This window comes from Physeter macrocephalus, chromosome 11 (assembly GCF_002837175.3).
Source record: "Physeter macrocephalus isolate SW-GA chromosome 11, ASM283717v5, whole genome shotgun sequence".
Lineage (NCBI taxonomy): Eukaryota > Metazoa > Chordata > Mammalia > Artiodactyla > Physeteridae > Physeter > Physeter macrocephalus.
Window position 1 is genome coordinate 75,754,079 of NC_041224.1, and position 23,715 is coordinate 75,777,793.

The 23,715-nt window shown below is 40.5% G+C and overlaps 1 protein-coding gene across 6 annotated transcripts in view; it reads left to right on the forward strand.

The window, feature by feature from the left end:
- The first annotated feature begins 1,496 nt into the window (after nucleotides 1-1,496).
- LYSMD4 (LysM domain containing 4) overlaps nucleotides 1,497-23,715 on the forward strand; it is a 41,894-nt gene continuing 19,675 nt past the window's right edge. For 2 of the 6 annotated variants that reach the window (XR_008618603.1, XM_055088188.1), the window contains exons 1-3: nucleotides 1,497-1,698; nucleotides 2,818-3,107; nucleotides 5,206-5,579. Coding sequence is in view for 5 of the 6 variants with exons in the window: in XM_055088188.1 (XP_054944163.1) it covers nucleotides 2,826-3,107; nucleotides 5,206-5,579 (656 nt within the window). In the remaining variant the exon portion in view is untranslated. Of the gene's footprint in view, nucleotides 1,706-2,817; nucleotides 3,108-5,205; nucleotides 7,654-23,715 lie in introns of those variants that run through there. The other 4 variants (XM_028495757.2, XM_007114770.4, XM_007114769.4 and 1 more) reach the window with 4 other exon arrangements.

The following is a 23,715-nucleotide window of genomic DNA, read 5'->3' on the forward strand; positions in this document are numbered from 1 at the left end:
TGCCACATCTACCAGGCCATGGCTAGGTGCTCTGGACCAGACAGCCGGGCCTTTGGAATCAAACACAGAAGGAACTGGATTTTGGTGCTGTTACTTCCTTCCTGTGTACTTTACTGAGGTCACTTAATGTCTCTCCTATTGAATCACTATTTAATGAGCACCTACTAAGTGCAAGCACTGAGTTGGGCACTGGGAGTGGTGAGCAAAACAGAGATGATAATTAGGGACAGGAGGATTCTGGCAATAAAACAAGTAAATTAAGCGGGAAGTGCAATGAAGAAACAAATTGATCTGCCAGAACACAGAGGGCGCACACATGTATATAGGGTGGACACCTGCTGAGAAGGTGACTTATCTGAGGCCTGAGGGTCAGAAGGTCTACCCATGCCAGCCACTGAGAAGACATTCCTGTGAAGGGCCAGAGGTGGGAGATCTGTGTGTTTAAAGGCCAGAGAAAAGTGGGGCGTGGCTGAAAGGAACAGGTAGAATGGCAGAGACTGTGCTGGAGCCCTCACACCACCCTGGACTTTGTCTGCCAAGATAAAGAACTTGACTTTTATTCTAAGTGGGATGGAAAGCCATAGAAGGGGTTTCTGAGATCTTATTGTTTTAATCCTTTTGCTTTGTGGTTTAATTTGATTGCTAGTGAGGGTTAATTTCTCTTCCCTGATAGCCATTTGTGTTCTGCTCCGCAGAATTGTGTACTCATGCTCGTCATCTATTTATCTACTGGAATCTTAGTTTGTTTCTTATTAATTCAATGAGGTCTCTCTCAATTAAGGATTTTAATCTTTTGCAGTTTTAAACTTTTGTGCTTTAGTGTGTGAAAGAGTTCATTCAACACGTTTAAGCTTAAGGAGTCCTCTGCCATCTGACACTTGATAAATTATGTTTCCTTGGTCCGTGTTTGAGTGGTTCAGTGTTTTACATTGGTGGACTTTTCTTTTTTCTCCTCTTGGGCGGGGCGCGGCGGAGCAAACTCCTCCTGTGTTCAGGCCAGAGAAGGCTCAGCATGGGGAGACCCCTCACCCTCCTAGACCGAGCCAGAGGGGTTTCCTTCTCCGCCGGAGGCCTCAGCTTGTGACACCCACTCTACTGGGTATCTGAGCTCTCGTTACAGACCATGGACATAGGGCAGGGTGAAAAAGCCGAGGCTCAGCGGAAAGCTGGGAGGGAGACTTTAAACTGTTTAGTAGCCTAGAGCAGAGGCACAAACTGGAGCCAGAACCAGCCGGTGCAGCAGCTGCAGGCAGCGGGGTGTGGCGAGCGTCAGTCCAGGAGCTGACGCCCCGCCCCAGACCCAGGGCCCCCGCTCCCGGCCCCGCCCCCGGGGCCTCGCTCTCCGCAGGTCCTGTGCTGACCTCTCAGCACTGCCCGGCTCGTCCCAGTCCCCGCCCACCGCTGATTTCATTGGCTGCCTCGCCGTCCCCGCCCCCGGGAACCTGCTGATTTCCGCAGCCAATCGGCAGGCGCAGCAGCGGCGGCTGAGGCCGATCTCGGCGGATCTGGCAGGCGGAGGTCCCCGGCCTGCGGGAGGGCGGCTGCGCGGACCTGTAGCGGTGCTGCGGCGTCGCCCATCTCGTCGGCTGGGTGGCGAGCCGCCACTCCTGGGTCTCTGAGGTCACCGTCCTGCAGCTGGAGGTGCAGCGTCCCAGACCGTCCAGGACTGCCCCGAGATTTCTGGGGTGGAGGTCAGAGGTCGGAGGTCGTGCCTTTGTGGAATGTTGGGGCCCCACCCGTCTAAGCATAGAGGCGGGCCGCTCTCGGTTTTTATAGTCAGCTCCCTTTCGCGGAAGGAGCTCCGAGGGAAACTCAGGCCTGCGAACCGCCGGGGCTCCTGGCAAGGCGCTGAGCTCCGACGGGAAGGTCCGCCCGAGCTCGGGCCTCCGCAGGTGACCCTCGGGCACCCGGAGAGCCGCCTCCTCCCTCCCTCCTCCGGGCCGGCGGGGCCCCCGGAGTGCGGGGAGGGGGCTGGGGCGAGGTGGGGGGGTCGCTCCGTGGCCACGCTGTCCCGAGGGGGCCGCCCCTCTTCCTGGCTCCGAAGAAACCCGGTGCCAACTCTTTTTGAGGCTGTCGTTCCCGGGTTGGAGATTTCATTTCTGGAAGTTGATTCGAGCAACTTGGAGAGGGGAAAGGCTTGTATTGTGGCTTCCGCACTGGTCGGGAAGTGAAAATAACCAGACACGGGCAGGTTCTGAAGGCCAAGGGACCTGTGAGAAACCGGACAAATTTCTTAGTTTGACAGAAATCTTCCCCCAGCTTGCCTCACATGTTATATAATTCAGGTCGTTTCAAAATCAAAAGTGTTTAGTCTCATAGTTCTTCTAAGTAAGTGTCCTTAGTCTTGACCTTAAGTGAAGCTACTTTGGAATGCTTGAAGTGTTGAGCAAGAATTTTTTTGTACAAAGGGTCTGTGCAAGGAAGGAAGTTGGGAACAGTCTTTACCTCTCATCGCAATGATCCCAGCTGCTTCTTTACTACTCTGGGACCAAAAAGAGAAGTTGTTTATCTGCATATGTGGGTTTTGGGGAGACATAGCTATGGATGAGGAATAAGGGGAGAAGAAAGAGGACTCTCTTTTTTTCTGCGCAAAAAGTATGCAATTAGAAAAAAAGAGTGTATTTATTTGCCTATCTCTCTCCCTTAATCTTAGCCAGCGTAAACACGTTTTGACATTTTTTGTACCGATGGTATGTGTTGAGTATTTATATTAGGAAAAGGAATCATCTGTAACAAGAAGAAGACACTTATCTTCATTGTAGCCACAGAGGAATGAATATGCCTTGTGTGGAATTAACCCTGGGGTTTGGTTTTCAGTTAAGAAAATGAGGCAGAAGGAGGTGTTAACCAAGACTTTCCAAGGCCCAGCCATGGTCTGTAGGACTCCGACCAGCCACATTTACATGTTTGAGAATGGTGTTGGGGACTCCGGGGACTCCTCTGAGGAAGAGTCCCACCAAGTAGCTCTGCGGCCCCGGGGCAAGGAGCGCCAGAAGAAGGGTGTCCACCACCCTCACCAGCCAGGAGCAGGGGACATGGTGCTGCTGCAGCGGGAGCTGGCCCAGGAGGACAGCCTCAACAAGCTCGCTCTTCAGTATGGCTGCAAAGTAAGAAACCCCACAGGTGAAGGCGCCACCTGCCCTTCAGCCCCTGTGTTTAGAGGAACAGAGGAGCTCACTGAAGGGTGGGGACCCTTTCTGACCCCAGAGGTGGTTGGAAGAAACCTGCTCTAGAGTAAAGGATACCCCTGTCTAGCTAGAGATGGAAGGCAGGTGGAAGTACCTTCCTTGTTCCTCAGAGATAGAGGGAATTAGTCAGGAATTTCAGGTGACAGGGCAGTTCACTCTCTGCACCTCTTCCTTGTCCCTCCAAAATGAAATTCTGAAACCTTTTTCTTTTGAGCACATTTTATTTAAGACATAATGGGGCCAGAGATGCCACGCAGAGTTTATCCAAGATTTCTTTGGTATGCTTGCTTTATTTTTTTGCTACTTTTCTTTTTCTAAACCTTTCTTGCTGGTTGTAGCTTATTTGATTGGTAAAGTTTTGCCTTCTCTCTTTTAGAACTGCATGATCTATCCTTTGTATGCTGTGTATCTATATAACTCTGTTTCTCTCTTTAATTATATTTTTAGCATTCAGAGTGATTAACAATGGCAAAGTAAGTAGGAAGGTATTTATTGAATTGCTGCATTTTCTCCTAGATAGAAACTATTTCATTTTGCTAGCACTGTGCTGCTACTTTCTATGGCTTTCTCTAAGACTATATAAGCTACTTATTTAAAAAAATCTTTTCATCCTTGAAGGGTCTGTCATTTACCTAAAAAGGATCGAATGACTCAACATGTTGTGTGGAGGTGTTGTTTCCCAGGGAAGTAAACTGGTCTCCAGGGACACATAGTGGTCTGTAAACTGTACTGAGATTTATATTTGACTCTTATAATCAGCTTCTGTAGACATACTATATGGTTTATAGAGCAAGGGCTGAAAACTGAATCCTCTCCTACAAAGACCTGAATAGATGCAGTGGGCTTCTTGGAACAGTGATGTTTAATAAATCCAAAAGGACTATATAATGTATCTAAGAAGTGATTAGTTTTCCTATTTGAAGTAAATAAATTTGATGTTAGTTTATTAGGATCAAAAACAAAATTATCTCAAGCACCTTAAGTTTCAGGATATAATAAATTAAAAATATCCACCACCTCAATTCAATTAAATGATAAAAGCACTTGCTAAGTAATGAAAATAATGAAGATGATTGATTTGAATAAAGTCTGTTGGCTGTATTTACACTCTAGTTTAAGTGGACTTAGGAGTTAGAACCTTAGAGTCCATCTCTGATGCTTTTGGTAAGTTTTCAAACAACTTGAGGGAGGATCTATCTTTGACTTATATTTCTCCCTACTCTTTAAAAATTAAGGTTTGATTATGAGAGGAATTTTTCATAAACTTTGTTACTTTTTAAAACTCACAGTCGTGTTCCTTTCTCCTCAAGTCCTAATATTGGAATAGAAGATTTCAGTCTATAGTTTCCAAGTTGATGCATATTCTCTGCATGTTTCTAATGAAAAGAAGTGTTGTGAAATCCTTGAAGTGAATTACTCTAGGTCGCTTTTATTTTAAAAATAAGTTTATAGGCCATACAGTACTTCTGGGAAAGAAGACGTCGTATAATCATGAGGGCACACCTTTTAACATGTTGCTACAGGTGAACTAGGTTCTAGTGTTTGTAGAGCTGGCTGAGGCTTTGTGTTTGCTAAATGCTAATGTCTACTACAGCTACTAAATTAAGTTCTGATGCAGGAGAGTCACCCAGATGGGGACACTGTTTTCTCAGAAGTTAAATGTAGAAAGGGTACAGCCTTCTTTTACCATGATGTGTTTCACCTAAAAGCATTTTGTTGAAGGCACACTTTAAACAAACAAAGTCTTTTCCAAAACTAATCTTGAGTTGTTCAAACTTGTAAGTCTATAAGAAAATCTTATGATTAAGCTATACATTAAGGCTGAGTTAAAGCCAAAAAACGAAGTTATTCAGCCTAAACTAAATTTTGTGTGTAGGTACAGTTTTGCAGTGTTCATCAGATTCTTAAGCTGTGTGGGCTTGGACCATCACCCAGAAAGGTTAAGCACCACTTTTTGGATATTAGTTTTAAGGAGCTTTACATCATTTCGTGATGTTTGTCTTCATGGCTTCCCTAGGTTGCAGATATCAAGAAAGTCAACAACTTCATCAGAGAACAAGACTTATATGCTTTGAAATCTGTTAAGATTCCAGTGAAAAACCACGGGATCCTAACAGAGACCCACAAAGAACTCAGACCCCTCCTGAGCTCATCTACAGAGACCAGAGTGACCTTCGAGGAGCAGCCAGACCCAGACAGAGCAGCTGTCAGTGCCGGTGCCTCGTCTAACCCACTGACGGATTTCTTTAAGGGCATTGACCAGAATATTGAGCATGCGGTGCAGTCAGAAATCTTTTTGAGTGAAAGTTACTGCATAGAGACCTCCAGTCAGCCACTGCTTCCGACTTCTCCGAAGATACCTACAAACGGTGCAGACTGTGGAATTCAGAGGTGGAATGCTGTTTTTATCATGCTTCTGATTGGAATTGTTTTACCAGTGTTTTATTTGGTCTATTTTAAAATACAAACTACTAGTGAGAACCCTAGTATCTTGAATACAACTGCTGTCCCTAATGGCTCGATGGCAGTGAGTGCAGTTCTAGGGCAATCCCCCAAATTAGCGATTCCATTGCCAACCCTCCCCTCTTCAGACAGCCAGTTCAGTCAGACCACTCACGGGGAGAACTAGCTCTTATTGTTTCTAAGGAATCAGGGCAGCTTTAGCACTTGGGCTCCTAATGTGCATCAGCCAACATTGGCCATATCTTAGCGTGCTGGATTTTTTTTTCTGTGACATATGGACACGTTTCAGAAGCCACCATCATGTCAATCACACTCATCATGGGGAATAGACTCGCCTGATCCAAGGCTGTGGGAGCCAAAACACCAGCGTCCTCAACATCCTACATCCAAAGAGGAGCGGCAGGAGAGACATTTACACATGACAGATGCTGTTCCTTGAAGGCATTTAGTGGACTGGCCATGAGTGTCTTCACAATAGCACTGTGTAGGTCCCCAAGCTGGACGTGCTTGGAGGGAGATGAATGGCCTTAGCAGATGGACCTGCAGTATGGGACCCCCTGGTATCAGCTTTGGTTGTCTGGATGTTTGCTTTGTCCCCTGCCTGCTGTGGAGGAGTGACTGGCTCTGACAAATGATGTTTTGTGTCCCCCCAACAAAGGTGTTGTGCAATAGCAATGGGATGTCACCCTGTTTCAGAGTGTGACACATGACAGTTGTAATAAGCCCTGCTTCACACTTGCCCTCTCAGACAGCCTTTTTGAGGCAATGTCATATCTAGAATTTAAAAAGCCCTAAATCTAAATTGCTATAATACTGAGTAAATAGCAGTTCTGTTCCTCGTAATTTTAGAGCTCCTTAATCTGACACACAGGCACGTTTTAAGCACTTCCTGGCCAGGACATTTGGAGGCCATGGCCCTGTTTCACCTGAGGAGCATTTCCACAGTGATTGCTAACTGGAGTCCCCAAGTCAGCATTCTTGGAAGGATCTCTTTCTGGTCAGTGTCGAGTGGAGTAGGTATAGGGAGAAGGATGAGTGCCTATCACCGAGGTCCCAATATGTGACACTTCTAAGGCTGAACAGTCATCAATCCAGCTTTTGCTGGCCCCTGTATGTGTCTGGAAGAGTGGTACAGGGAGAATGGGCTTGCTTCCTGCTGCTTCCTTGACTCCATCCTTAGGACTTCTAGAGCCACAGAACAGGAATGGGGCTCAGTCACTTTTCCTTGGGTGAATACAATGTAGCTCATAATGTTAAAATATTGAACACTTAATGGAGGGCCTAGAGGTGACCCTTGCTGTGGAAGACCGTAAAAAGAGGGGCCTAGGGGTTTGCCCGTCTCCTTCTATGACAAGGCAACAGTGGTGCTGAGTTCAGAGGCTCATGGAGGGCGTGGGTTGGCCTCTGATACCTTGCTGGTGGAGCAAGGGTGAATGGGGTGAGGGCAGGAGCCTGCCTCGTTCCCTTGGAGGAGTGGAAATTGGCCAGGGTGGCTGGTGGCTCAGCCTTAGGGAGGTCTGTCTCCAGGGAGGAAAACATGCTGCTCTTGGGTTTTAGGCAGGTTTAAGGCATTTGACACATTCAGCCTAGAGATCAATTTAAAAGAGCTCATCATGTAAGAGGAGGGGAATGTGGCAGACAAGTACCTGAGATGGGCTTCCAGTTTCTTTCTCCTCTCAGTTATGTGAAAAACTATTTTGCCCTGTGTTCAATTAGCAAATTTAAATTATCTTCAAAATTAAATGTTTTCTTCAAAAGCAAAGTGGTCTTCAGGATATAATGAACTTGTCAACCTTTGCTACAGGAAATGTTTTGATCGTGTAAATGCTTTTCCAGCCAAACGTTTGTGTGCACTGTGCCCCTGAGGGTCACAGGTTTCTCTAACCATTTGTCACCATTAAATTTGCCAGGCAGGACTCAGACTCTCATGAGAAAATGACTTTTGCCAGGCAAAGAATGAATATCTGTATACTTTTTTTCAAATGGAATAAAATAATTTCTTCTGTGAAGGAAAATTATTCCTCCTTTTTAATAAGGGAGTTGGTAATTCAGAGTTAAAAGATGTGGGATGATGTTGGAGAAAATGGAAGTGTCCATGTCCAAGGGGTGAGGCCTGCCCAGGGCTTGGGCCCAAGGTTACCCCAGCAGGTGAAGAGCAAGTAGTAACAAGTACAGTCTTGCTGATTGGTCTGCATAACATACTTTAAAACTTTTATTAAGGAGACTTCTAGGTGGTCCAGTGGTTAAGAATCCACCTTCAAATGCAGGGGACACAATCCCTGGTTGGGGAACTAAGATCCCACGTGCTGAGGGGCAACTAAGCCTGTGTGCTGCAACTGCTGAGCCCACACGCTCTGGAGCCCACATGCCACAGCTAGAGCGCCTGTGTGCCGCAACTACTGAGCCTGAACGCTCTGGAGCCCGCATGCCACAACTAGAGAGCCCGTGCACCGCAACTGCTGAGCCCAGGCACTGCAAAGAAGAGCCCATGTGCCACAACAAAAGATCCTGCATGCCACAGAAAAGATCCCACGTGCTGCAACTAAGACCTGATGCAGCCAAATAATAAATAAATCTTATAATTATTTTAGGTATACATAAGAGATACCATAGAGCTCATTTTCTATACATTTTACTCCATTTTTAGTGTGTTTTGGGAGTTAATGTTGTAAAGGAATAATTAGATTTGTTAGATAGTCTTCAGTCCTTTTTGCTGAACTGTAGTGCCTAATATTGCAAAAGCCTAGGGAATCTGTCATCAGGCAAATGATGCTCCCATTTCACTCTGGGGAGACAAGGCTGCAGAAACTAAGCAGAAGCCTCAGGGTCACCCAGAGCAGGAATACCCAGCCACAGCCATGACACAGCCCCTCCTCAGCAATCTAGTTCTTTACATTGCCTCTGCATTAGTTGTGAAAGCCTGAGTTTGAGGGAGAACGCTATGCACACTGAGGTGATGGCTTATAGAGGGGATTTTAACATTTTTTCCCAGTTTTATTAAGAGAAAATTGACATACAGCACTATATAAGTTTAAGATGTACAGCATAATGAATTGACTTAGATACACTGTGAAATGATTACCACAAGTTTAGTTAACATCCATCATCTCATGTAGATACAAAAAAAAAAAATAGAGAAAAATGTTTTTTTCCTTGTGATGAGAACTCAGGATTTATTCCCTTAACAACTTTGATGTATACCATATAATAGTGTAAACTATAGTCATCATGTTGTACATTACTTCCCTAGTACTTATTTATCTTATAACTGGAAGTTTATACCTTTTGACCACATCTTCCAATTTCCCCTCCACCTCCCTCCCTGCCTCTGGTAGCCACAAATCTGATCTCTTTTTGTATGAGTTTGGTTTTTTTCTTTTTTTTAGATTTCATATATAAATGAGATCATACAGTATTTGTCTTTCTCTGACTGACTTATTTCACTTAGCATAATGCCCTTAAGATCCGTCTGTGTTGTCCCAATTCCTTCTGTGTTGTCCCAGGATTTCCACCTTTATGGCTGAATAACATCTGTGTGTGTGTGTGTGTGTGTGTATCACAACTTCTTTGTCCATTCATCCCTTGATGGACACTTAGGTTGTTTCCATGTAAACGAATGCTGCTGTGAACATGGAGGTGCAGATACCTCCTTGACATAGTGTTTTCGTTTACTTCAGATGTATTCCCAGAAGTGGAATTGCTGTATCATGTTGTAGTTCTGTTTTTTAATTTTTTGAGGAACCTCCATACTGTTCACCATAGTGGCTGTACCAATCTATAATCTCATCAACAGTACACAGGGGTACCCTTTTCTCCACATTGTTGTCAGCATTTATTATCTCTTGTCTTTTTGATGTTAAGACGTTCTGATTGGTGTGAAGTGGTATCTCATTGTGGTTTTGGTTTGTATTTCCCTAATGGTTAGTGATGGTGACAGCTTTTCATGTACCTGTTGGCCTTTCATATCTTTCTTCATTGGAGAAATGTCTATTCAGGTCCTTTGCCCGTTTTTAATTAGATTATTATTATTTACTTATTTATATTTTGCTATTGAGTTGCAAGTTGTTTATATATTTTAGATATTAACCTCTTATCAGATATATGGTTTACAAATTTTTTTTCCCATTTTGTAGGTTATCCTTTCATTTTTGTTAATGGTTTCATTTGCTGTGCAAAAGCTTTTTACTTTGATGTAGTCCCACTTGTTTAGTTTTTATTTTGTTTGTGCTTTGTCATATCCAAAAAATCATTGCAAAGACTGATATCATGGAGCTTACTGCCTATATTATTTTCTAGGAGTTTTATCATTTCTAGTCTTATAGTCAAGTCTTTAATCCATTTCAAGTTAATTTTTGTGAGTGGTGTAAGATAGGCGTCTACTTTCATTCTTTTGCATGTGAATATTCAGTTTTACCAGGAGTATTTATTGGAAAGACTGTCTTTTCTCCATTGAGTATTCTTGGCTCCCTTGTGAAATATTGCTTGACTATATATCACTGGGTTTATTTCTGGGCTCTTGATTCTGTTCCATTGGTGTGTATCTGTTTTAATGCCGTTACCATACTGTTTTGATAACTGTAGCTTTATAATATAGCTTGTAATCAGAAAATGTGATGCTACCCACTTTGTACTTCTTTCTCAGGATTGCTTTGGCTATTCAGAGTCTTTTGTGCTTCCGTATAAATTTTAGTGTTGTTTTTTTCTACTTCTGTAAAAAATGTCATTGGAATCTTGATAGGGGTAGCATTGAATCTATAGATGGCTTTAAGTAATATGGAAATTTTTAAAATCTTCCAATCCATGAGCACAGGATAGCGTTCCATTTATTTGTATCCACTTCAGTTTCTTTCATTGATGTCTTGTTTTGATAGTTTTCAGTGTAGAGATCTTTCATGTCCTTGGTTAAATTTATTCCTAAGTATTTTATTGTTTCTGATGCAACTGTAAATGGGATCATTTTCTTTATTTCTTTTTCAGATAATTCATTGTTAGTGTATAGAAACACTACTGTTACTTTTGTATCTTGGAACTTTACTGAATTTGTTCATTAACAGTTTTTTGGTGGAGTCTTTAGAATTTTGCATTGACATTTTAATTTCTTCTTTTCCACTTCTGATACTTTTTATTTCTTTTTCCTGCCTGATTGCTCTGGGTAGGATTTCCAGTACTATATTGAATAGGAGTTTTGAGAGTGGACACCTTGTCTTGTTCCTGACCTTAGAGGAAAAGCTTTCAGCTTTTCACTATTGATCATGATATTATCTGTGGGCTTGTCATATATGGTCTTTGTTATGTTGAGGTATGTTCCTTCTATACCTAATTTGTTAAGCATTTTTATTGTGAACAGATGTTGTATTTTGTCAGATGCTTTTTCAGAATCTATCGAGATGATCACATGATTTTTATCCATTTCATTAATGAGGTGTATCACATTGATTAATTTGCAAATGTTGAAACATTTTTCAATCCCTGAAATAAATCCCCCTTGATCATGGTAAATGATCCTTTTAATGTGCTGCTAAATTTAGTTTGCTAATATTTTATTGAGAATTTTTGCATCTGTAGTTAACAGGAACACTGATCTGTAGTTTTCTTTTAGTGTCCTTTTCAGGACAGGTTATGCTGGCCATGTAAATTAAGTTTGGGAGTTTTCCCTCTTCTTTGATTTTTGAGAATAGTTTGAGAAGGATTGGCATTAATTCTCCTTTAACTGGTTGGTAAAATTCACCAGAAAAGCCATCTGGGCTTTTCTGTGTTAGGAGGTTTTTGATTACTAATTTAATCTCCTTACTAATAATTGCTCTGTTCAGATTTTCTATTTCTTCCTGATTCAGTCTTGGTAGGTTGTATGTTTCTAAGAATTTTTCCATTTATTCTTGGTTGTCTGTTTTGTTGGCATATAGTTGTTCATAGTAGCCTCTTATGATCCTTCATATATCTTTGTATCAGTTGTAATGTCTCCTTTTTCATTTGTAGTTTTATTGATTTGGGTTCTTTCTTTTTTCCTTGGTTAGTCTAGCCAAAGATTTGTCAATTTTGTTTATCTTTTCAAAGAAACAGCTCTTAGTTTCTTATTACCTTTTTAGTCTCTATTTCATTTAATCTCCTCTAATCTTTATTTCCTTCCTTCTACTAACTTTGAGCTTAATTTATTCTTCTTTCTCTAGTTCCTTGAGGAGTAAATTGAGGTGGTTTATATGAGATCTTTCTTACTTCTTAATGTAGGTGTCTATTGCTATGAATTTCCCTCTAGAACTGCTTTTCCTGCATCCCATACATTTTGGTATGTTGCGTTTCCATTTTGGTGTGTCTCAAGAAACTTTTCTATTTCTCTTTTAATTTCTTTTTTGTACCATTGGTTGTTCAGGAGAGTGTTGTTTAATTTTCATGTATTCAAGAATTTTCCAGTGTTCTTCCTGTAATTGATTTCTAGTTTTATACCGTTGTGTTCAGAGAAAATACTTGGTGTGATTTCAGTCTTATTGAACTTGCTACGACATGTTTTGTGACCTAACAGATGGTCTTCCTAGAAAATGTTCCATGGGTGCTTTGAATGTGTGTTCTGATGTTAGATATAATGTTCTCTATATATGTCTTAGATCCATCTATAGCATCATTCAAATCTGCTCTTTCCTTATTGATTCTCTGTCTGAATGATCTATCCATTGTTGAGTCAGGTATTAAAGTCTGTGACTATTATTGCATTGCTCTACTTTCTCCGTTTAGCTCCATTAGTTTTTGCTTTATGCATTTAGGTGCTCTGATATTGGGTGCATAAATATTTACAATTTCATATCTTCTTGATGGATTGAGCCCTTATCATTAAATAATGACTTTCTTTGTCTCTTTTTACTATTTTTAGTTTACCCCTGTTTTTGTTTTTTTTTTGATTTTGGTTTACTTGAAATATCTTTTTCTGTCCCTTCACTGTCAGTCTATGTGTGTCTTTAAGGCTAAAGTGAGCATCTTGTTTTTGTTTTTGTTTTTTATCCATTCAGTCATTCTGTCTTTTGATTAGAGAGTTTAATTCATTTATGTTTAAAGTAATTATTGATAGGTAAGGACTTACTATTGCCATTTCATTAATTGTTTTCAGACTGTTTTGTAGATCCATTTTTCCTTGCTTCTTATCCTGCTTTCTGTCTTTTTTCGTGTTTTGGTGTCTTTTGGTACCATTATGCTTTGACTTATTTATCATGTTCTTTTGTGTGACTACTATAGGTTTTTCCCTTGTGATTACCATGAGGCTTACATAAAATATCTTAAAATTATAACACTCTTTTAAACCGACGAAAACTTAGCTTTTATAGGCTTTTTAAAGTTTACACTTTTACTTCTCCCCCTCACATTTTGATTTATTGATGTTAAAGTTTACATTTTTTTCTATTGTGTAAACCAATAACAGATTATTGTAGTTATGGTTATTTTTACTACATTTGTTTTTTAACTTTTAAACTAGAGCTGCAAGTGAATTACATGCCATTACCATATTACAGAATCTAACTTTGACTATATATTTACCATTACCAGTGAATTTTATGTTACCTTCCTATGTTTTAATGATGTTAATATGTGTCCTTTTACTCTCACTCAGAGAACTCCTTTAGCATTTCTTGTAAGTCAGGTCTAGTGGTGATGAACTCCCTCAGCTTTTGTTTGTTTGGGAGAGTCTTTGTCTCTCCTTTATTTCTGAAGGACAGCTTTGCTGGGTATAGAATTCTTGGCTGAAAGTTTTTTCTTTCAATATTTTGAATATATTATTCCTGGCCTGAAAAATTTTGTTTTCTTCTTAATTTTTATTAAAGTGTAGTTGATTTACAATATTTGTGTACTGCAAAGTGATTCAGTTTTATATATATATATATATATTTTTTTTTTCTCATTCTTTTCTATTACTGTTTTATTACAAGATATCGAATATAGTTCCCTATTCTATATGGTAGGACTTTATTGTTTATTTTTTAAATAGATCTTTATTGGAGTATAATTGCTTCACAATACCATGTTAGTTATATGTTAGTTTCTGTTGCACAACAAAGCGAATCAGCCATATGCATACACATGTTTCCATATACCCTCCCTCTTGAGCCTCCCTTCCATCCTCCCTATCCCACCCCTCTAGGTCATCGCAAAGCACTGAGCCAATCTCCCTGTGCTATGCTGCTGCTTCCCACCAGCCAACTATTTTACATTCAGTAGTGTATATATGTCGATGCTACTCTCACTTCGCCCCAGCTTCACACTCCCACCCCATGTCATCAAGTCCATTCTCTATGTCTGCCTGTTTATTCCTTCCCTGCAACTAGGTTCATCAGTACCATTTTTTTCTTCTTTTAGATTCCATATATATGCATTAGCATATGCTATTTGTTTTCCTCTTTCTGACTTACTTCACTCTGTATGACAGACTCTAGGTCCATCCACCTCACTACAAATAGCTCAATTTCATTTCTTTTTATGGCTGAGTAATATTCCATTGTATATGTGTGCCACATCTTCTTTATCCATTCATCTGTCAGTGGACACTTAGGTTGCTTCCATGTCCTGGCTATTGTAAATAGAGCTGCAATGAACATTGTGGTACATGACTCTATTTAAATTATGGTTTTCTCAGGGTATATGCTCAGTAGTGGGATTGCTGGGTCGTATGGTAATTCTATTTTTAGTTTTTTAAGGAACCTCCATACTGTTCTCCATAGTGGCTGTATCAATTTACATTCCCACCAACAGTGCAAGACACCACACCCTTTCCATCATTTATTGTTTCTAGCTTTTTTGATAATGTGATAATGGCCATACTGACTGGGCGTGAGGTGATACCTCATTGTAGTTTTGATTTGTATTTCTCTAACTATGAGTGATGTTGAGCATCTTTTCACGTGCCTCTTGGCCATCTGTATGTCTTCCTTGGTGAAATGTTTATTTAGGTCTTCTGCCCATTTTATAACTGGATTGTTTGTTTTTTTTCATATTGAGCTCCAAGAGCTGTTTGTATATTTTGGAGATCAAGCCTTTGTCTGTTGTTTCATTTGCAAATATTTTCTCCCATTCTAAGGTTTGTCTTTTTGTCTTGTTTATGGTTTCCTTTGCTGAGCGAAAGCTTTTAAGTTTAATTAAGTCCCATTTATTTTTGTTTCTGTTTTGGTTACTCTAGGAGGTGGGTCAAAAACTTCTTGCTTTGGTTTATGTCAAAGTGTGTTTTTCCTCTGTTTTCCTCTAAAAGTTTTATAGTGTCTGGTCTTACATTTACGTCTTTAATCCAGTTGGAGTTTATTTTTGTGTATGGTGTTAGGTAGTGTTCTAATTTCTTTCTTTTACATGTAGCCGTCCAATTTTCCCATCACCACTTATTGAAGAGGCTGTCTTTTCTCCATTGTATGTTCTTGCCTCCTTTGTTGTAAATTAGGTGCCCATATGTGCATGGGTTTATCTCTGGGCATTCTATCCTGTACCATTGATCTATTTTTCTGTTTTTCTGCCAGTACCAAACTCTCTTGATTACTGTAGCTTTGTGATATAGTCTGAAGGTGGGGAGCCTGATTCCTCCAGCTCCGTTTTTCTTTCTCAAGATTGCTTTGGCTATTCGGGGACTGTTTTGTTTCCATACGAATTGTAAGATTTTTTGTTATAATCCTGTGAAGAATGCCATTGGTAGTTTGATAGGGATTGCACTGAATATGTAGATTGCTTTGGATAGTATAGTCATGTTCACAAGATTGATTCTTCCAGTCCAAGAACATGGTATATTTCTCCATCTGTTTATGCCATCTTTGATTTCTTTCATCAGTGTTTTATAGTTTTCTGAGTACAAGTCTTTCACCTGTTGCAATGGTAAATGGGTATCTTTCTTTAATTTCTCTTTCTGATTTTTTGTTGTTGGTCTATAGGAATGCCAGAGATTTCTGTGCATTAATTTTGTATCCATCAACCTTACCAAACTCATTGATTAGTTCTAGTAGTTTTCTGGTGGCATCGTTAGGATTTTCTATATAGTATAGTATTATGTCATTTGCAAACAGTGACAGTTTTATTTCTTCTTTTTCAATTTGGATTCTTTTTATTTCTTTTTCCTCTCTGATTGCCATGGCTAGGACTTCCAAAACTATGTTGAATAATAGTGGCAAGAGTGGACATCCTTGTTTTGTTTCTGATCTTAGAGGAAATGCTTTCAGTTTTTCACCATTGAGAATGACTTTGGGTTTTCTTTGTTCTCCTTTCTCTAGTTGTTTTAAGTGTAGGGTTAGATTGTTTATTTGAGATTTTTCTTGTTTCTTGAGGTGAGATTGTATTGCTATAAACTTCCATCTTAGAACTGCTTTTGCTGCATTCCATAGGTTTTGGGTTGTCATGTTTTCATTGTCATTTCCTTTTATGTATTTTTAAATTTTTTCTTTGATTTCTTCAGTGATATCTTTGTTATTTAGTAACACACTGTTTAGCCTCCATGTATTTTTTTTACAGTTATTTTTCTGTAATTGATTTCCAATCTCATAGTGTTGTGGTCAGAAAAGATGCTTGATACGATTTTAATTTTCTTAAATTTTCTGAGTCTTGATTTATGACCCAAGATGTGATCTCTTCTGGAGAATGTTCCATGTGCACTTGAAAAGAAAGTGTATTCTGCCACTTTGGGGTGGAATGTTCTTTAAATATCAATTAGATCTATCTGGTCTATTGTGTCATTTAAAGCTCGTGTTTCCTAATTTATTGTCTGTTTGGTTGATCTTTCCATTGATGCAAGTGGGGTGTTAACGTTCCCTACTATTGTTGTCTTACTGTTGATTTCTCCTTCCATGGTTGTTAGCATTTGCCTTATTTATTGAGGTGCTCCTATGTTGGGTGCATAAACTTTTATAACTGTTATATCTTTTTCTTGGATTGATCCTTTGATTGTTATGTAGTGTCCCTCCTTATCTCCTGTAATAATCTTTAATTTAACGTCTATTATATCTGATAGGAGTATTGCTACTCCATCTTTCTTTTGATTTCCATTTGCATGGAATATCTTTTTCCATCCCCTCACTTTCAGTCTGCATGTGTCCTTAGGTCTGAAGTGGGTCTCTTATAGACAGCATATATATGGTCTTGTTTTTGTATCCATTCAGCCAGTCTGTGTCTTTTGGTTGGGGCCTTTAATCCATTTACATTCAAGGTTATTATCAATATGTATGTTCCTATTACCTTTTTCTTAATTGTTTTGAGTTTTGTTTTTATGGATCTTTTTCTTCTCTTGTGTTTCCTGCTCAGAGAAGTTCCTTTAGCATTTGTTGTAAAGCTGGTTTGGTGATGCTGAATTCTCTTAGCTTCTGCTTGTCTGAAAAGCTTTTGACTTCTTCATAGAATCTGAATGAGATCCTTGCTGGGTAGAGTAATCTTGGTTGTTGGTTTTTCTCTTTCATCACTTTAAGTTTATCCTGACACTCCCTTCTGGCCTGCTGAAAAATCAGCTGATAACCTTATGGGGATTCCTGTGTATGTTATTTTTGTTTTCCATTCCATTCCATTTCCATTTTTAATATTTTATCTTTGAATTTAATTTTTGTTAGTTTGATTAATATGTGTCTTGGTGTGTTTCTCCTAGGGTTTATTGTGTATGGGACTCTCTGTGCTTTCTGGACTTGATTGACTATTTCCTTTCCCATATTAGGGAAGTTGCCAGTCTGTGTCTTTTGGTTGGGGCCTTTAATCCATTTACATTCAAGGTTATTATCAATATGTATGTTCCTATTACCTTTTTCTTAATTGTTTTGAGTTTTGTTTTTATGGATCTTTTTCTTCTCTTGTGTTTCCTGCTCAGAGAAGTTCCTTTAGCATTTGTTGTAAAGCTGGTTTGGTGATGCTGAATTCTCTTAGCTTCTGCTTGTCTGAAAAGCTTTTGACTTCTTCATAGAATCTGAATGAGATCCTTGCTGGGTAGAGTAATCTTGGTTGTCGGTTTTTCTCTTTCATCACTAACTTTTCTTTTTCTCTTCTTCTTGTGGGACCCCTATAATTCGAATGGTGGTGCGTGTAGTGTTTTCCCAGAGGTCTCTGAGGTTGTCTTCCATTCTTTTCATTCTTTTTGCTTTATTCTGCTCTTCGGCAGTTATTTCTAACATTTTGTCTTCCAGCTCACTTATTCGTTCTTCTGCCTCAGTTATTCTGTTATTGATTCCTTCTAGTGTGTTTTTCATTTCATTTATTGTGTTGTTCATCTCTGTTTGTTCTTTAGTTTTTCTAAATCTTTGTTAAACGTTTCTTGTATTTTCTCAGTCTTGCCTCCATTCTATTTCCAAGATTATGGATCATCTTTACTATCATTACTCTGAATTCTTTTCAGTTAGGTCCCTTATTTCCTCTTCATTTATTTGGTCATGTAGGTTTTTACCTTACTTCTTCATCTGTGACATATTTTTTTGCCGTCTCTTTTTTTTTTTTTTAATGAGTGGAATTGTGTTCATGTCTTTCTGGTTGTTTGGCCTGAGGCTTCCAACACTGTAGTTTGTTGGCTATTGGGTAGAGGTGGGTCTTGGTTCTGAGATGAGGAAGTCCGAGAGACCGCACTCCGATGAATATTCCCTGGGGTCTGAGGTTCTCTGTTAGTCCAGTGGTTCGGACTTGGAGCTCCCACTGCAGGAGCTTCTTCCTGACCCTGGGCTCGTGAATCAAGATCCTGCAAGCCGCGTGAGGTAGCAAAAAAACCCCTAAACAATAACAAAGCAAAAAACAAAATTAGACTAGGAAACTAACTGATATGTTAGGAAGAATATAAAAATAAAAATATAGGTGAATCAACAACTGGAAGGTACATCAGTACCACAATAGTAAAAAAGAGTAGGAGGTAGAAAAAAAAAAGGGGGGGTATGGCCTTGGTTGGTGGAGGGCGGGGCCTAAGCAAGGGCGAGGTTTGGGCAGTGGGCAGGGCCAATGCTCAGGACCCACAGGGATGGAAAAGGCCCTAGGGGCTGTGGGGGATGGGGCTTAGGCTCAAGGAGCAGAAGGGTCCCAGGCGTGCCCTGCACCCCTGGTCTCAGGGGCAGGAGACCTCACTTGGGAGTCCAGCAGGCTTTCTGGGCTCGAGTGGGCAGGGCAAATGCCCTCCTCTCCTGTGGTGCTCCTCCGGTCTGGGAGGGGCCCTCCTGCCTGCCTCTCCTGATCTCCCCAGCCTCCCTCCTATGCCCCCAAGGACCTACGTGGCCTGGAGGGGGCTTTGGAGGGCAGGGGACTGCCCTGGGAGCTCAGCAGGCTCCCCATGCCTGAGTGGGTGGGGCAATCACCCTCCATCCTCTCCCACTCATCCTGGATGGCTCCTCTCGCCTTCCTCTCCTATCTTCCTGGCCTCCCTTCTATGCCCCAAGGACCCACACAGCCTGTAGGGGTATTTGGAGGGCAGCAGATCGGCCTGGGAGCTCACAGGCTCCCCGTACCTGAGTGGATGGGCAGTCGCCCTCCGCTCCTCTCCCACTCTTCCTGGAGGGCCCCTCCCTCTTGCCTCTCCTGATCTCCCCAGCCTCCCTCCTGTGCCCCCAGGACCCACACAGCCTGGATGCGGTTTTAGAGGAGGGGTACTGGCTTGGGAGCTCAGCAGCCTTCCTGGCCTGAGTGGGCCAGGCTATCGCCCTCCGCTCCTCTCCCACTCTTCCTGGAGAGTCACTCCTGCCTGCCTCTACTGATCTCCCTGGCCTCAGGGGTGCCGATCCTGTCCGGCCTCCACTTCTTCCACTTCTGTCCCCCTACGTCCTACTGGTTCACTTTGGGGTTCCTCTCATATCCTTGGGCCTCAGAGTCCCCACCAGCGGCCAGTAGGCACCCTAGTTTTGTGGCGATGCTAACTCCACATCTTCCCACACTGCCATCTTGACTCAGGTCCACCATACTGTTTTGATGACTCTAGCTTTGTTGTATAGTCTGAAGTCAGGAAACCTGATTCTTCCAGCTCCATTTTTCCTTCTCAACATTGCTTTGGCTATTTGGGGTCTTTTGTGTCTCCATACAAATTTAAACATTTTTTGTTCTATGTGAAAAATGCCATTGGTGATTTTATAGGGATTGCATTGAATCTGTAGATTGCCTTGGATAGTATAGTCATTTTGACAATATTGATGCTTCCAACCCAAGAACGTGGTATATCTTTCCATCTGTTTGTATCCTCTTTAATTTCTTTCATTAGTGTCCTATAATTTTCAGAGTACAGGTCTTTTGCCTCCTTAGGTAGGTTTATTCCTAAATGGGGTGGTTTCTTTAATTTCTCTTTCTAATTTTTCATTGTTAGTGTAGAGGAATGCATGAGATTTCTGTGTATTAATTTTGTGTCCTGCAACTTTACCAAATTCATTGATGAGCTCTAGTAGTTTTCTGGTAGCATCTATAGAATTTTCTACGTATAGTATCATGTCATCTGCAAACAGTGACAGTTTCACTTCCTCTTTTCCAATTTGGATTCCTTCTATTTCTTTTTCTTCTCTGATTGCCATGGCTAGGACTTCCAAAACTATGTTGAATAAAAGTGGCAAGAGTGGACATCCTCGTCTTGTTCCTGATCTTAGTGGAAACGCTTTCAGTTTTTCACCATTGAGTATGATGGTTGCTGTGGGTTTGTCATATATGGCTTTATTATGTTGAGGTAGTTTCCCTCTATGCCCATTTTCTGGAGAGTTTTTAGCATAAATGGATGTTGAATTTTGTCAAAAGCTCTTTCTGCATCTATTGAGATGATCATATGGTTTTTATTCCTTAATTTGTTAATGTGGTATATCACATTGATTGATTTGTGTATATTGAAGAATCCTTGCATCCCTGGGATAAATCCCACTTGATCATGGTGTATGATCCTTTTAATGTGCTGTTGGATTCTGTTTGCTAGTATTTTGTTGAGGATTTTTGCATCTGTGTTCATCAGTGATATTGGTCTATAATTTTCTTTGTTTGTGATATCTTTTTTTGGTTTTGGTATCAGGGTGATGGTAGCTTTGTAGAATGAATTTGGGAGTGTTTCTTCCTCTGCAGTTTTTTGGAAGAGTTTGAGAAGGATCGATGTTAGCTCTTCTCTAAATGTTTGATAGAATTTGCCTGTGAAGCTATCTGGTCCTGGACTTTGGTTTGTTGGAAGATTTTAAATTACGGTTTCAATTTCATTACTTGTGATAGGTCTGTTTATATTTTCTAATTCTTCCTGGTTCAGTCTTGGAAAATTGTACCTTTCCAAGAATTTGTCCATTTCTTCGTGGTTGTCCATTTTAGTGGCATATAGTTGTTGGTAGTAGTCTCATAATCCTTTGTATTTCTGCACTGTCAGTTTTGATTTCTCCTGTTTCATTTCTAATTTTATTGGTTTGCTTCCTCTCCCGTTTTTTCTTGATGAGTCTGGTTAAGGGTTTATCAATTTTGTTTATCTTATCAAAGAAACAGCTTTTAGTTTTACTGAACCTTCGCTATTGTTTTCTTCATTTCTATTTCATTTATTTCTGCTCTGATCTTTATGAGTCTGACTAATGGTTAACGTGTTTGTGTTTTTTACTGTTTTTTTTCTTGAAGTTGATTTCTATTTACATAGTGTTGTGGTTAGAAAAGATCCTTGATATGATTCCAATTTTCTTAAATTTACTGAGGCTCACTTTGTGGCCCAGCATGTGATCAATCCTGGCTTCACTGACTTTGGGTTTTCTTTGTTCTCCTTTGTCTAGTTGTTTTAAGTGTAGGGTTAGATTGTTTATTTGAGATTTTCTTAAATTTACTGAGGCTCACTTTGTGGCCCAGCATGTGATCAATCCTGGAGAACATTCCATGTGCCCTTGAGAAGAATGTGTATTCTGCTGCTTTTGGATGGAATGCTTTATAAATATCAGTTAAGTCCATCTGGTCTACTGTGTCCTTTAAGTCCTGTGTTTCCTTAATGATTTTCTGTCTGGATTATCTGTCCATTGATGCAAGTGGGTTGTTAAAGTTCCCCTCTATTATTGTGTTACTGTTGATTTCTGCTTTTATGGCTGTTGGCATTTGCCTTATGTATTGAGGTGCTCCTATGTTGGGTGCATATATATTTACAATTGTTATATCTTCTTCTTGGATTGATCCCTTGATCATTATGTAGTGACCTTCTTTGTCTCTTGTAATAATCTTTGTTTTAAAGTCTATTTTGTCTGATATGAGAATTGCTACTCCAGCTTTCTTTTGATTTCCATTTGCATGGAATACTGTTTTCCATCCCCTCACTTTTCAGTCTTTATGTGTTCCTAGATATGAAGTGGGTCTCTTGTAGACAGCATGTATATGGGTCTTGTTTTTGTATCCATTCAGCCAGTCTGTCTTTTGGTTGGAGCATTTAATCCATTTACATTAAGGTAATTATTGATATGTGTTCTTATTGCCATTTTGTTAATTGTTTTGGATTTGTTTTTGTAGGTCTTTTTCTTCCCTTCCTCTTTTGTTCTCTTCTCTTGTGATTTGATGATTAACTTTAGTGTTTGTTTGGGTTGCTTTTTCTTTTTTCTGTGTGTATCTGTTGTAGATTTTTGGTTTGTGTTAACCATGGGGTTTTTTTTGGGGTGCGGTGGGTCTTTGTTGCTGCGCATGAGCTTTCTTGAGTAATGGTGAGTGGGGGCTACTCTTCGTTGTGGTCCATGGGCTTCTCATTGTGGTGGTTTCTTTTGTTACAGAGAACAGGCTCTATGCACACGGGCTTCAGTAGTTGCAGCATGCACACTCAGTAGTTGTGGCACATGGGCTCAGAGCACTCAGGTTTCAGTAGTTGTGGCATGTGGGCTCAGTAGTTGCGGTGTGTGGGCTCTAGGGCACGCAGGCTTTCATTTGTTGTGGCTCGCAGGCTCAGTAGTTGTGGCTCATGGGCTCTAGAGCACAGGCTCAGTAGTTGTGGTGCACGGGCTTAGTTGCTCTGCAGCATGTGGGATCTTCCTGGACCAGGGATCGAACTTGTGTCCCCTGCGTTGGCAGGTGGATTCTTAACCACTGCACCACCAGGGATGTCCCCCATGGGCTTTTGATATAGCAGTCTATATATAAACAAGATTGTTTTAAGTTGCTGGTCTTTTAATTTCAAATGCATTTCCAATATCCTTCACTTGTACTGTCCTTACAGTTGGTGGTTTTGATATCATATTTGTGTGTGGATGATTTCCTACCTTTCCTGTATGTTTGCCTTTACCAGTAAGCTTTTCCATCCGTAATTTTCTTATTTCTAGTTGTGGCCTTTTCTTTTCCGCCTAGAGAAGTTCACTTAGCATTTGTTGCAAAGCTGGTCTAGTGGTGCCAAATTCTCTTAGCTTTTGCTTGTCGGTAAAGCTTTTGATTTCTCCATTGAATCTGAATGAGAGCCTTGCTGGGTAGCGTATTCTTGGTTGTAGATTCTTCCCTTTGATCACTTTAAATATATTCTGCCACTCCCTTCTTGCCTGTTGAGTTTCTGCTGAGAAATCAGCTGATAACCTTATGGGATTCCCTCATGTGTTATTTGTTGCTTTTCTCTTGTTCCTTTTAATATTTATTCTTTGTCTTTAATTTTTGTCAAGTTGATTACTATGTGCCTTGGCATGTTCCTCCTTGGGTTTACCCTGCCTGGGACTCTCTGCACTTCCTGGACTTGGGTGACTTTCTTTTCCCATGTTAGGGAATTTTTCAACTATTATCTCTTCAAGTATTTTCTCAGGTCCTTTCTGTCTCTTTTATTATTTTGGGACTCCTATAATTCAAATGTTGGTGCATTTAATGTCCCAGAGGTCTCTGAGACTCTCCTCATTTCTATTCATTCTTTTTTATTTGTCTGTTCTGTGGCAGCGATTTCCACCATTCTGTCTTCCAGCTTACTTATCCGTTCTTCTGCCTCCAGTTATTCTGCTACTGATTCTTTGTAATGTATTTTTCATTCCAGTTATTGTATTGTTCATCCCTGTTTGTTTGTTCTTTAGCTCTTGTAGGTCTTTGTTAATCATTTTTTGTATCTTGTCGATCTGTGCCTCCATTCTTTTTCAGAGATCTTGGATCATCTTTGCTATCATAAGTCTGAATTCTTCTTCAGGTAGGTTGCCTATCTCCACTTCACTTAATTGTTCTTCTGAGGTTTTTTCTTGTT